Source organism: Schistocerca gregaria, chromosome 1 (assembly GCF_023897955.1).
Source record: "Schistocerca gregaria isolate iqSchGreg1 chromosome 1, iqSchGreg1.2, whole genome shotgun sequence".
NCBI classification, from domain to species: domain Eukaryota; kingdom Metazoa; phylum Arthropoda; class Insecta; order Orthoptera; family Acrididae; genus Schistocerca; species Schistocerca gregaria.
In genome coordinates, this window is record NC_064920.1 from 408,504,302 (window position 1) to 408,518,222 (window position 13,921).

General features: G+C 38.3%; 1 protein-coding gene across 2 annotated transcripts in view; it reads right to left on the reverse strand.

The window, feature by feature from the left end:
- The window catches only part of LOC126349494 (telomerase-binding protein EST1A), a 321,638-nt gene extending 307,747 nt beyond the window's left edge, over positions 1 to 13,891 (reverse strand). For both annotated transcript variants that reach the window (XM_050002435.1, XM_050002434.1), the window contains exons 1-2: positions 13,809 to 13,891; positions 11,321 to 12,599 (exon numbers count right to left, since the gene is read on the reverse strand). In XM_050002435.1, the coding sequence (XP_049858392.1) occupies positions 11,321 to 12,599; positions 13,809 to 13,857 (1,328 nt within the window). In that variant the 5' untranslated portion in view covers positions 13,858 to 13,891. The remainder of the gene's footprint in view (positions 1 to 11,320; positions 12,600 to 13,808) is intronic.
- Positions 13,892 to 13,921: the final 30 nt, after the last annotated feature.

Consider the following 13,921-nt stretch of genomic DNA (forward strand, 5'->3'; position numbering starts at 1 on the left):
TGTGATGGTATTGGGGAGGGGGGGGGGGGGGAGGTAACAGAAAAATACTGGCAGCCCACAATAGTCTACAATGGGCCTTAGGTAACCAAATATTGACTCCATATGATTTGTTCAAATTCTGTTATGGTAGTATTCCAGGCATAAATTTTCTTTTTATGTACCAAAAGCAGAAACAGAAAAATTTCGGCCTGATCAAGGAACAAGTTTTGCCAGGGGACATACACTTGCTGTAACAAAAGAAAATCATCAATTTAAGCCAATTAATTGTATTCTGCTCAGAGTATACAGACTTTTCAGTGATGCTACATCATTCACAGTTAACAACTTCAAAGCAGATGAAGAATTCCAGCAATCTCAGATGCAAGTTTACAACCAGGACAGTATGTTGTATGTATGGATAACAATTTTTGGTGGATTGGAAACTTATGTGAAGTTACACATGATCAATAAGATGTCCTCACCAGCTTCATACATCCACACAGTACTGCTCATTGCAACTGTTTAAGACATCTGCTGGATTCCTGAGCAACATATTTCCATGACTTTACAAGCACAATCAACATCCTCGTCAGGAAGAAAATCTGTCCTTGACAAAATTGAACAAATATTTAACCAAAAATAGAACTGACTTTTCAGTATTTTTGCTTTGCAAATTTGCTATGTTGTGTATTTAGTTGTTTTTATGGCATATGTTAATTTAATGTTTGAAATTGATTTCTATACTCCAATAAAAAATTAGTTACCAGTAGTATTATGAGATTTAATGAGCAAAATATTCCACTTTTCAATTTTCTTGGAGTGGTAAAATAATAACTTTTGAAACAAGTTTCATTCATCAAGATGGAAGCAAGGGCCAGGAATCAAACAACATGGGTTTGAAAGCTTTAATGCATGCTCTTTCCAGCTGTGCGAAGAAAAAACGGATTGAACCAAACACAGATTGCCACCCAAAAGTACTCTAAAAGTTGCAAGTAGAAAATTTTGGCCAACTTTGCAGATGAATATCTTTTGATCTAGATATCCAATGTTAATTACATTTGATCCATGTATAGACATCATAGGAGGGAATATCCCAATGAAGTTTTGGTTGACTGGTTCATATGAAAAGTGGCAGTGGTCAGTCAAATCTTGGCTCTCTCAATGATGCAATGAATTTTTTAGCCACTAGGCTTGTGCCTGTATTTAGGTGTGGCTAAATCCCTAATTTTTGCTGTGGTGTGATTCAGTATTAAAGTTGTGTATGTATATTACAGAAAATGACCAAATGTTTGCTAGACCCCTTAAAAAAGCCTAGCAAACTTGGAACATTTGCATGTTCGTATCTGATCTGAATGTAAGTAGCCTCTCTTTAAAAGCCCCTAAAAATTCGACAAGAGAAAATTCTGAAGTGAGATTTGGTATATAACTATCGAGGACCATGTAGAATCGTCACACCAGATTTCATTAGATTTGTTGGCAGTCAAGTGGGGACTCCTGGACCCCTTGACACAGAATGACCCAGGTCTGTTTTATCTATGGGAGACTGTTACTGATGTGCTGAAGAAACTGAACTGAAAAACTCTTGACAATAGTTGTAAACTATCCTGAGAAAGTCCACTAGAAAAATTTCAAGAACCAGTTTTAAATGACGACCCTGAGAACACCATACATATGCTCACGCAGAGATGAAGAGGATGAGAGTATAATAATTACAGCATATGCATTGGCGTTCAAACAATCCTTCCTGTGCTCCATACATGAATGAAGTGAGAAGAAATCCAAATAACTTGTACAATGGGAGGTACCATCTGTTATGCACTTCAGTGTTTCGCAGAATATAGGAGTGAATTTTATATTAATATGCGTCACATTCAATGCGTGGTAAATGATGAAATCATTATCATGAAAAAACTGTCTTTAATTAGTGGTCTTAATTTTTTTTCCAGCACTGTATATTTCAATTGGACAGGGAACAGACTACACAACATGAGAGTGAAATATGTAATGTCTGAGGGTGATGCGGCATAAGATTAAGCAATGAATATTTTATGGTACTGACAATTTTTAACATACTAATGGAAACTTCTGGATCAAAACAATATGCAGCAATGAGAAAACATAGTACCTCACCTCAATTGATGTGTGGCACATATAAAAATAAAAGAGCACTGAGACTACAGCTTTCAAGCAGCCATTATTTTTCTAGCGTAAGTACACACCTATAGCCACACAAATGCACACACCAGAACAAATAGTGGGACACAAGGAAAAAAGAGTGGTAGCTAGAACGCTCTGAAGTCTTTTTGTTGTTATGTCTGTGTGTCACACATCAATCACGAGTGATTGCATCTCCTTTTTTTAAATTTCTAAACACAATTCCCAAGTAAGCAGCAATCATTAATCATTTGACTGCTATGTCCAAGACTTGGGGGTACCATGTCTCAGATGCTGCATTATCATGCTTCTCACAGTATATCCAGAACTAAATACTTCCAATAGACTTGTAATTTCTGAATTTATTTTGTTTATCAAAGCACTGAATATGTATTGGAAGAGTTTGGAAATATTTACACTATTTACTGCAGTCTGTAACAACAATACAGTCTTTTGCTAAGTACAAAAATGTGAAATCAAAAGAAAATAGGATATACTATGACATCAGCTGTTAGGTTTACAAAAATGTTTATTCATAATAAGAAGACCTCTCTCACTTATGATACCAGCAGTGGAGAAAAGTGGCAATAATTGGAAGATGTCCATTTGTCAAATCACTGCCAATATCTTTGCACAAACAAACAACACAGGTGACGATGACAATGCTGCAGGAAGCAGCAGTGATGTCAACGTTGCGGCAATGAGCGCTCCTCTCCTCATGACAGTTCTCAGATGGGGGGAGGGGGCAAGGCATACCTCCTGCCATTCCTGACAGCCATTGTGTGAAGGGTCCTTTTATAAAGTCCTACGGCAGAAATTGTTGTGTTGGTTGGCCTAAAGTGCAGACACTGAAGTCTGAATTGTATTTGGAAATGCAATTTGTTGAATTTAAATCAAACCAAAGTGGCCTTATATTCCACTGTCATTCAACAGAAAACAAGTGTATGACAAGATTGCTACAGCAGCGGACCACACCATGTTATCAGTCAGCTGCACTAGGAGCATGCAGTGGGGAGAAAGCGGGGTAATTGGAACCTGGAGCTATTAGAACAAGGGCCTATAAGCAGTAAATCAAGCTAAAGGTAATAAAAACTTGTTGTGGATTATCTTCGTAGCAATTAGCTCTTATGCTCAGTTAATACCATTATTTAAGATTCACTAACGAAAACGTTGTGAACGTTTTTGTTTATTTATGACAGGAAAGTACTGTTCATTACCTTCACTGTGTTGTGCACTGTGAAATCTGACATCAATTTTTATGCTCGTACCTTTATATACTGAACTTGAAGTATATGTACTAGATTTAACAGTGGTTTCCTCTATGGTTTAACTCTTTTCTTTTCATATGTTATTTGTTTATATTGCCTATTCTAATTACCTCAGGTTGTATGACTCATGGGATTATTGGAACATTGTAAATAAACTGATTTTGGTTATGGGGCAATTAGAACAGTTGGACAGTTATTAGAACAATTGGTTACACTGCAACAGTTCGTTCATTTCAAAAAGAATAATAAGGAAGTGGAGTCTCTTTTCACCGAATTCTTTGTTATTCATGAAATTTGAGTGCATGAATATATATTTTTTGGTTGAAAACCTTTGTGAAAGCTTGGTCTGTGGCCTAGTTTGAAACTGCTATTCACTCATTTTGTTTCTTGCTGCCACTGTGGTTAGAGATGTTGGAGATGAAAGAAAAGCAACGAAATACATTTTGTGAAAAAGGTATCTGCATAAATATTTCTTTAATAATATTTAAAATTTATATATGCCAATAATCTGTAAGTTAAGTTAAGTTAAAGGTTTAGTTTATCTGAGAATGTGCTATTAAATAAATAAATAAATAAATTGTAGATTGTTTTCATGTGCACAATTCAAAAGATAACATTGCAATAAAATTTTTTTGAATAATTTGGGCCCCACTAATTATGATATATAAATTAATATAGGTTTATTATACTCACAAATGCCACATAATGTATTTAACAAACTTGTGTTGACAGTAAAGCTTATTAAAAATATTTAAATTATGTATTTTATAAAAATGAATTCCATGAAGTGAAACTATTTTTTCTTTCAATTGCAGTTTGATAATAAAGTATAGGCCTTATTATACATCATGCCAGAGAAGAGTGAGAGGACATAATACAGGTGTGACAAAGTGTGGAGTCACCGCTGGATACCATACATGCAGTTAAGACTTTAGAATGTCTCAAACTTTTGCAGCACAAAAGTATCATGTTCCAGGGATATACCTGCTACAAAATTACCAGATTTTCACCTGTTAGGATGACCAACAAAGTTATCACAGGAGACTGAAGAACAACTTGTGACATATTTAAAAACAGGCGCTGCATTTGGTGATTGCACTAACAAAACATGAACTTCTGAATCTCGTTCAGTAATACTGCAAGTCAAGTGCTATGAAGACATGATGGTTACATGGATGGCCTGGTGAAAATTGGTGAAGGAGGGGGGAGCCTCTTTCCACGTGATTAAAAAGCACCAACCCTTTTGTGGTGCATAAATTTTTTGATGAACTACAGACGTTATATGAGCAGTAATTTACAGTAGATAGCTTGAGCAATGAAAAGTACTTAATGACGAAAAAAGTGCAGGTCATTCCCGTTTTTATGAAAGGCCATAAGACAGATCCACAGATTCGTTGACGTCAATCTGTTGTAGAATTATGGACCATGTTTTATGGTCAAAAATTATGACATTTTTGGAAATGAACAGCTCCTATATAAAAATCAGCATGGATTCCACAAACAGAGATCGTGCGAAACTCAGCTCGGGACTACTGAGGAGGATGCTGCTTGCCATTATCAGGGAGCGAAAAAACTGCCATTCTACAGATTGGAACGTGGAATGTCAGATCTCTTTAATCGGGCAGGAGGGGTTAGAAAATTTAAGAAGGGGAATGGATAGATTAAAGTTAGATATAGTGGGAATTAGTGAAATTCGGTGGCAGGAGGAACAGGACTTCTAGTCAGGTGAACACAGGGTTTTACATACAATATCAAATAGGGGTACTGCAGGAGTAGGTTTAATAATCAATAAAAAATAGAAACACAGATACGCTACTATGAACAGCATAATAAACACATTACTGTAGCCAAGATAGACATGTAGACCATGCCTACCACAGTACTATGCTTTAAGAATCATGAAAGAAGGTTGTATACGTGGAAGAGGCCTGGAGAACCCAGAAGATTTCAGATAGATTATGTAATAGTAGGATAGATTTAGGAATCAGGTTTTAAATTGTAAGACATTTCCAGGGGCAGGTGTGGACTCTGACCACAATTTATTGGCTATGAACTGTAAGTTAAAACTGAAGAAACTGCAAAAAGGTGGCAATTTAAGGAGATGGGACCTGGATAAATTGAAAGAACCAGAGGTTGTACAGAGTTTCAGGGAGAGCATAAGGGAACAATTGACAGAAATGGGGGAAAGAAATACAGTAGAAGAAGAATGGGTAGCTTTGAGGGATGAAGTAGTGAAGGCAGCAGAGGATCAAGTAGGTAAAAAGATGAGGGCTAGTAGAAATCCTTGGGTAACAGAAGAAATATTGAATTTAATTGATGAAAGGAGAAAATATAAAAATGCAGTAAATGAAGCAGGCAAAAAGGAATACAAACGTCTCAAAAATGAGATCGACAGCAAGGGCAAAATGGCTAAGTAGAAATGGCTGTAGGACAAGTGTAAGGATACACCACTAGAGATAAGATAGATGCCACATACAGGAAAATTAAAAAGAACTTTGGAGAAAAGAGAACCACTCTGTATGAATATTAAGAGCTCAAATGGAAAACCAGTCCTAAGCAAAGAAGGGGAGGCAGAAAGGTGAATTAAATATGTAGAGGGTCTCTGTGTGAAGAATTTGACATAGCACTGAAAAACCTAAGCCAAAACAAGACCCCGGAGATAGGTAACATTCTGTTAGAGCTATTGATAGCCTTGGACAGCCAGACATGACAAAACGCTTCCATCTGGTGGGCAAGATGTATGTGACAGGTGAAATACTGTCAGACTTCAAGAAGAATATAGTAATTCCAATTCCAAAGAAAGCAGGTGATGACAGGTGTGAGAATTACCGAACTATCAGTTTAGTAAGTCACAGATGCAAAATACTAACTCATATCCCTTACTCAATGGAAAAACCGGTAGAAACTGACCTTTGCGAAGACCAGTTTGGATTCCAGAGAAGTTTAGGAACATCAAAGAAGTACCGACGCTACTTTGCATAGAAGATAGGTTAAGGAAGGGCAAATCTATGTTTAGAGCATTTGTAGACCTAGAGAAAGCTTTTCCCAATGCTGACTTGAATATTCTTTTTCAAATTCTAAAGGTGGCAGGAGAAAATACAGGTAGTAAAAGGCTATTTAGAATTTGTACAGAAACCAGAGGCAGTTATAAGAGTCGAAGTGCACAAAAGGAAAGCAGTTGTTGAGAAGAGAGAGACAGGATTGTAGTTTATCCTCGATGTTATTCAATACATATATTGAGGGAGCAGTGTGTGTGGGGGGGGGAGTAGCAATTAAAGTCAAGGGAGGAGAAATAAAAACCTTGAGGTTTGCCAATGACATCGTAATTCTGTCAGAGACAGCAAAGGACTTGGAAAAGCAGTTGAACGGAATGGACAGTATCTTGAAAGGAGGAGATAAGATGAACATCAACAAAAGTAGTCAAATTAAATCTTGTGATGTTGAGGCAATTAGATTAGGAAATTAGACACTTAAAGTAGTAAATGAGTTTTGTTATTTGGGCAGCAAAATAACTGATGATGGTTGAAATAGAGAGGATATAAAATGAAGTCTGGTGATGGCAAGAAAAGCACTTCTGAAGAGGAGAAATTTGTTAACATTGGGTATAGATTTAAGTATCAGGAAGTCTTTTCTGAAAGTATTTGTATGGAGTGAAGGCATGTCTGGCAGTGAAACATGAACGATAAACAGTTTAAACAAGAAGAGAATAAAGCTTTTGGCATGTTGCACTACAGAAGAATGCTAAAGATTAGATGGGTAGATGACATAACTAACGAGGAGGTACTGAATAGAATTGGGGAGAAGCAGAATTTGACTAGAAGAAGTGATCAGTTGGTAGGACACGTTCAGAGGCATCAAGTCTTCTACGGTACAGGAGTTAAGGAGAAACATCTTCAGTTTACTTTTGAAAACACTTATGCTACCTCTTACAAATTTTATTTTATTTTCGTGAGTATATTGTAAAAGTTTAATAGCTGCATATTTAATCTCCTCCTCTGCCAAAGTTAGAATCAGTAAGGGATAACACAGAACATTTTTTCTTTTACTACGGTACTTGTGAAAATCCCTGTTACTCTCAAACTTACGTTAAGTGTTCATAAATTTCTTAAATGACTGAACATACTGCAATATTCCCAGCTGCTTAAAGATATGCCTGTGTAGTCTAAGTGATGACACTTTCACTTAACCAATGATAGGTGAGAACAGATGCACAGGTAGTCCCAGTCTTCAAAAAGGGTCGTCGAGCAGATGCGCAAAACTATAGACCTATATCTCTGACGTCGATCTGTTGTAGAATTTTAGAACATGTTTTTCGCTCGAGTATCATATCGTTTTTGGAAACCCAAAATCTACTCTGTACGAATCAACATGGATTCCGGAAACAGCGATCGTGTGAGACCCAACTCGCTTTATTTGTTCATGAGACCCAGAAATTATTAGATGCAGGCTCCCAGGTAGATGCTATTTTCCTAGACTTCCGGAAGACGTTCGATACAGTTCCGCACTGTCGCCTGATAAACAAAGTAAGAGCCTACAGAATATCAGACCAGCTGTGTGGCTGGATTGAAGAGTTTTTAGCAAACAGAACTCAGCATGTTGTTACCAATGGAGATACGTCTACAGACGTTAAGTAACCTCTGGCGTGCCACAGGGGAGTGTTATGGGACCATTGCTTTTCACAATATATATATAAATGACCTAGTAGATAGTGTCGGAAGTTCCATGCGGCTTTTCGCGGATGATGCTGTAGTATACAGAGAAGTTGCAGCATTAGAAAATTGTAGCGAAATGCAGGAAGATCTGCAGCGGATAGACACTTGGTGCAGGGAGTGGCAACTGACCCTTAACACAGACAAATGTAATGTATTGTGAATACATAGAAAGAAGGATCCTTTATTGTATGATTATATGATAGCGGAACAAACACTGGTAGCAGTTACTTCTGTAAAATATCTGGGAGTATGCATGCGGAACGATTTGAAGTGGAATGATCATACAAAATTAATTATTGGTAAGAAGGTACCAGTTTGAGATTCATTGGGAAAGTCCTTAGAAAATGCAGTCCATCAACAAAGGAGATGGCTTACAAAACACTCGTTCGACCTATACTTGAGTATTGCTCATCAGTGTGGGATCCGTACCAGATCGAGTTGACGGAGGAGATAGAAAAGATTCAAAGAAGAGCGGCGCGTTTCGTCACAGGGTTATTTGGAAACCGTGATAGTGTTACGGAGATGTTTAGCAAACTCAAGTGGCAGACTCTGCAAGAGAGGCGCTCTGCATCGCGGTGTAGCTTGCTCGCCAGGTTTCGAGAGGGTGCGTTTCTGGATGAGGTATCAAATATACTGCTTCCCCCTACTTATACCTCCCGTGGAGATCACAAATGTAAAATTAGAGAGATTCGAGCGCGCACAGAGGCTTTCCGGCAGTCGTTCTTCCCGCGAACCATATGCGACTGGAACAGAAAAGGGAGGTAATGACAGTGGCACGTAAAGTGCCCTCCGCCACACACCATTGGGTGGCTTGCGGAGTATGAATGTAGATGTAGATTTTTAACGCCGAAACAGAATCCATTCTCTTCCTTGCTGGTTTCACAAATTTTGTTTTTTCCTGAATGTGTCACGAATTACAAGGCCATGATTTGCTTCAGAGTTGACGAAGCCAAGGAAAATGAAAGCTAACAAACCTAGTGACAAATTAACCTGTTGTTCAGTCTGAGGTTTAGTTTAGGCTGGAATGTGACAGGCTGTGAGTTGGTAAAATCAAAGAACTGGTGGAGGTGACAAATCAATATGTAGCTTAAGTCCAAGATTTAAGTTGAGTTGTAATTAGACAGTTGGGTTGGAGGTGTCAAAGACAAAGAATTTGAAATTTTAATTCCATTTTTGTGATGACAGATTGGTCTGAAGCTTAGCCCAAGACCAGAGTATCAATTTTAGTTGCAAAAATTAAATTAATAGTCTTTGTTATCACATATATTTATTTATTCTGAAAATACCACAAATGATGAGGTTGCACAGCTTAAATTAACAACCTTGGTGGTCAAATAATTGGTTATTTCTTCCGAGTGTGTTACAATTTAGGATGTTGTGATGTACTGACATCAGATGTTATTACCTTCTGTCAAAACAGGTTGGTCCAGTGCTCTCCCATTGGTTGTGTAGAACCAGCAGCTGACACAACCTCTTTCCTTCCCAACTTCCTTCTCTTGGCGAGCACTGACAACACTGCTGCACGAAACACACAAATATGCCACTAGTCTTGGTCTACACACACACACACGCACATATGCGCGTGCACACCCACATCCAAATTGTTTATTCCTCACAATGTAAAGTTTCAAAAATTAATTAATTCTGGAAACAATCCATCAGGCTGTGGCTCAGTCATGTATCAGCAATACCCTCATTTCCAGGAGTGGCAGTCCCCCAAAGCGTGCAGGAGAACAACTAAGTCTGGAAGACAGGAGATGAAGTACTGGCAGGAGTAAAGCTGTTAGAGCAGGTCATGAGACGTGCTTAGGCAGGTCGTCAATAGAGCAGTTGCCCACAAAAGGCAAGGGTCCTAGATTCGAGTCCCAATCCAGTACACAGTTTTAATCTACCAGGAAGTTTCAACACAAAAATCATTTTGAGACTTGAGGTGTGGAGTCTAGGTAACTATCACAAATATGACAAAATTGTTGATTAGAACAGACTGTTGACAATGAGGCAGGAGGGGAGGAGGGGTAAAAGCATAAATTTCACACTCAACAATTCTGCCAATAGCACTGTTTGCAGTGACAATAAACATACAATTATTGAATAAATACACACGCATAACAGAAGATTTCAAATAGGAAAGTGCCCCCCCCCCCCACACACACACTAGTCTCAGTGGTACATCAATTCCTATCAATGTTATCACTAATGTGGTTCAAAAGCAGAAGTACCATACCCACCCTAAGTCCAAAAAACTTCAGCAGTGATGATAAGACTAATTTAAATACAAAATAATAATTGTGGGTACGGACTGGTATGTAAGTTAGCTCAAAGTCCGTGTTAGTTGTCGGAAACATTTGTTTCAACTTAAGTGCTTGTCAGTGACACAACATATAACTTTTGGAACCAGTTCTAATTTCAGTATGAAGATGTCATAGTCAGTACTAACTCTGTATCAACACTATAGCTAAAACTGTAAGATAAATTCATAAGCATTGTATTGCGTTACCAACAAAACTCTGGCACGTGTTTTGGTGCATATTCTGCCCATGTATCATACTACAAGCAACCTACAAAAATGTTCAGCGGATGGGTGGAGGGTGTTGGGGAGGGGGGGCTGTCAGTACGTAACACAATCACCATCGCTTGAGGTATGTAACTGTGTCAATATTACACAGCAAATAACGGCGTAATAATGTTCATTAGCACTGTAATACAATAATATTTCACAATGTCATACCATGCCCTTGTTTCAAACTTAAATAAAAATTACACCTTTGATCCCTCTTCCCTTCCTAAGCAACACACTATGGAATCCATGGATTACCTCTAATGTGGTGTAAAGGCTCGTTCACAAAACTAATAAATACACAAAACAAATCTGTCAAAAAATTATATAGTGGAACACACTGGCAGTTTTTATAGTTTATGTATAATGCATCTAATGTAGCCTACATTTTCTGAATTCACCTTGCACTTTTCTTTCTTGTGATGAAAAGAATGTTAAATATGGCACAAACATCAGGCTATGTTAGAGATGCTATAACCTTTCTTTAACATCATTGGTTTCGCAAACCCCCACCCTAGTTATCACTTTTAACCTTACCTCGATCTCAGCCTACACTACGTATTAGTCTGACACTAGAACCAAGATTTCTGAGGAGGGGTATGTTTCCAATATCACACTAACTGCAAACCTTCCATAAGCTGTTGGCTTACCTGAAGCGTGGCAATCCCAAAGAAGGTGCATGGGCACTAACAGGTGGTGATGGTGGAGGAGGAGTACAGTTTGTGCGTTCTAGCCATGCTGGAGGCTGGGTGGTTCCTCTTGAAGCAAAAGGCTGCGTGGGAGGTTGCATAGGTGCCACATTTTCCTGGCTCGGAGTCCTGTAGAAGACTTGACTAGGTGTTAAACGATCAGGTGTTAAAGAGCGTGAAAAACGTTCTACTTCCTCAGGTCTCAGGCGACCACGTCCTTTTGTGTGAGGTAATGTGTGAGACCAATACTGCTGAGAAGAACAAGGAGGCACTGTAGCATGTTCCTGCTGTGGCTGTGGGTGGGTGTATGCGGCAGCGACTGATCCGTAAGACGTTCCACCATTTTCAGCAGATCTCAGTTTCTGAAACCTAGGAGGTAGATTTCCACCTTCAAAATGAGGCCTATCCTTACTGCCCCGTCGTCCTGAAGGCGGTTTCCTGTCGCCCCAACGAGAAGCCGGGGGTTCTGAAGTCTGTCGTAGCTCACGATTTGCAGCTCTCCAATCACATTGTGGAGCAGGGCGTTGACCAACACGCCGACCATTTTCAAATTTGCCATTCCGTCGAATACTGTCTCTGCGGCCATAAACACTATCACGCTCCCAACTATCACATGTTGCATCACTAAACCGATCACGCTGTTGAAGTTCATTATCCCAGTTTTCTTCTTTTGTGCTATTAGAAACAATTCTGTCATTCATATCCACAGGAGACTTGTTGGATAAATCTCTCTCTGCATATGCTTGGGCTAATGGCTTTGGCACATAAATTGCTTGTTCTGGTTTCTTCAGTTTCCTTTTTGCTTCTCCACCCAAGGTTTTTGGATCTGAGGAAGAGGAATGATCCAAACTGTTTCTCCTGGATCTATTACCTGATTGATTTTGAGATATATTAAGATTACCAATTCTTTCAGTGATTTTATTTAAGTCTCTAGGATTTCTAACAGAATTTATGTGGTCACTACGGTCACTGTTTGGCTTGAAAGATTTATCCAACTGTTCCTGTGAAGAAGAAAAACTAAGTCTTCTAGAATCATACTTCATGTTGTCGTAAGCGTTTGAAAGATGCAAATTTTCTGTGGAAGACTTTATCTTGTGGTTGTCGTCAGCACCCAGCAAATCATCTTCACCCTGTCCAGTTTTCCGAAGCGGACCACTTCCTGGACGGTAGATCTCTACTTGTGGTTTTCCCCTCCGTCCAGTTTTTGTGTCCTCCTTGTACCTCATATCATGTAACTCATCTAAAACAAAAATTTCTTTAATGTAGTGTGAGCAGAATTTATATGAACTGAATAAAATAAAAACCGATTATGTAAGTAAAGTTAATTGTATAAATGACATAAAATAGAACAAACTTTAAAATTTATAAGGTGTTACATTATTATTGAGATTATCTCAAAGTTTTATCACCAATATATATTTCAATGTACTTTGATGTACAAACAAATAATCTAATATTAATGAAAATAAATTTCATCACAAAATGGTTCTCGACTCAGGGGGAGTGGGGGGGGGGGGGGGGGGGGTTACAGGTATATGAACCTCATCTAAGTTTATGTGCATCAACCTGTCCAATGGAAGTTGTACACTATCAAACACCTGTTTAAAAGGAATTGACAATGCCCTATAGAAGAACAAGAACACAATTAATAGTGTATGACTTCAATAGATACAAATTAAAAATGTAGTTCCACTTTACAGATGCAACTGTGGTGCACTATTATACACACACATCTATTGCAATTCAAGAAAAGAATAAAAATTAACGTCGTGAATACAGGTTTACTTTAACTGAAATTTGCTGTACACATTTGTAATCGTTTGGTATGAGTGATACAAAATTTCTTCAGCCTTAAGATGTATATGTTTCGTTTTGTTTGGTTATGCAACTTTTACTAGAGATTAGTCGCGTGATGCGATACATGTGAGAGTGGCTGCAGATATTAACTTCACGCTGCTGATATAACACTATTCCTTTTGGACCCCTACAGAATACATGCATGTAAACCATTTCGGTCAATCACTTAAAAATCAAGTTGCACGTGTTCCACCACATTTGAAGCTCAGAGGAGTAAAACATAGTACATGGTGCTTTGGGATGCGCAACTATTCAACTATGAGAATTAACAACAACCACCGTACGACATAACCAAACATTCTCAATTGCGTGGATATTGTCGTGTACAGCTCTCTCATGTAAGATATGTATCGAGGGAAGCACTGAGAAAGACGATTTGGTTACGCAAAAAAGTGTTAACTATTCAAATCGCAGTTGATGCAGCCCAGCGACTGATTAGTTTTCCTATGTTTTCATACCCAAATCCGTCATACACAATAACGAATTGCAGTGATCTGTTCGTCACTGATGCACAAACGCTTAAATTTCAACTAATCGTTAACTATTGTTACAACTGTTATAAACAACAACACAGTTCTACAAATTTACTTACCTTGCGAAGCATTTTCCCATTTATTGCGTCCTTTGTCGATATTCGCCATGATGCTTTACTTGCCATAACCAAGACTATAGCCTGCCAAGCGCAGAGCACTATCGATAGTCGAA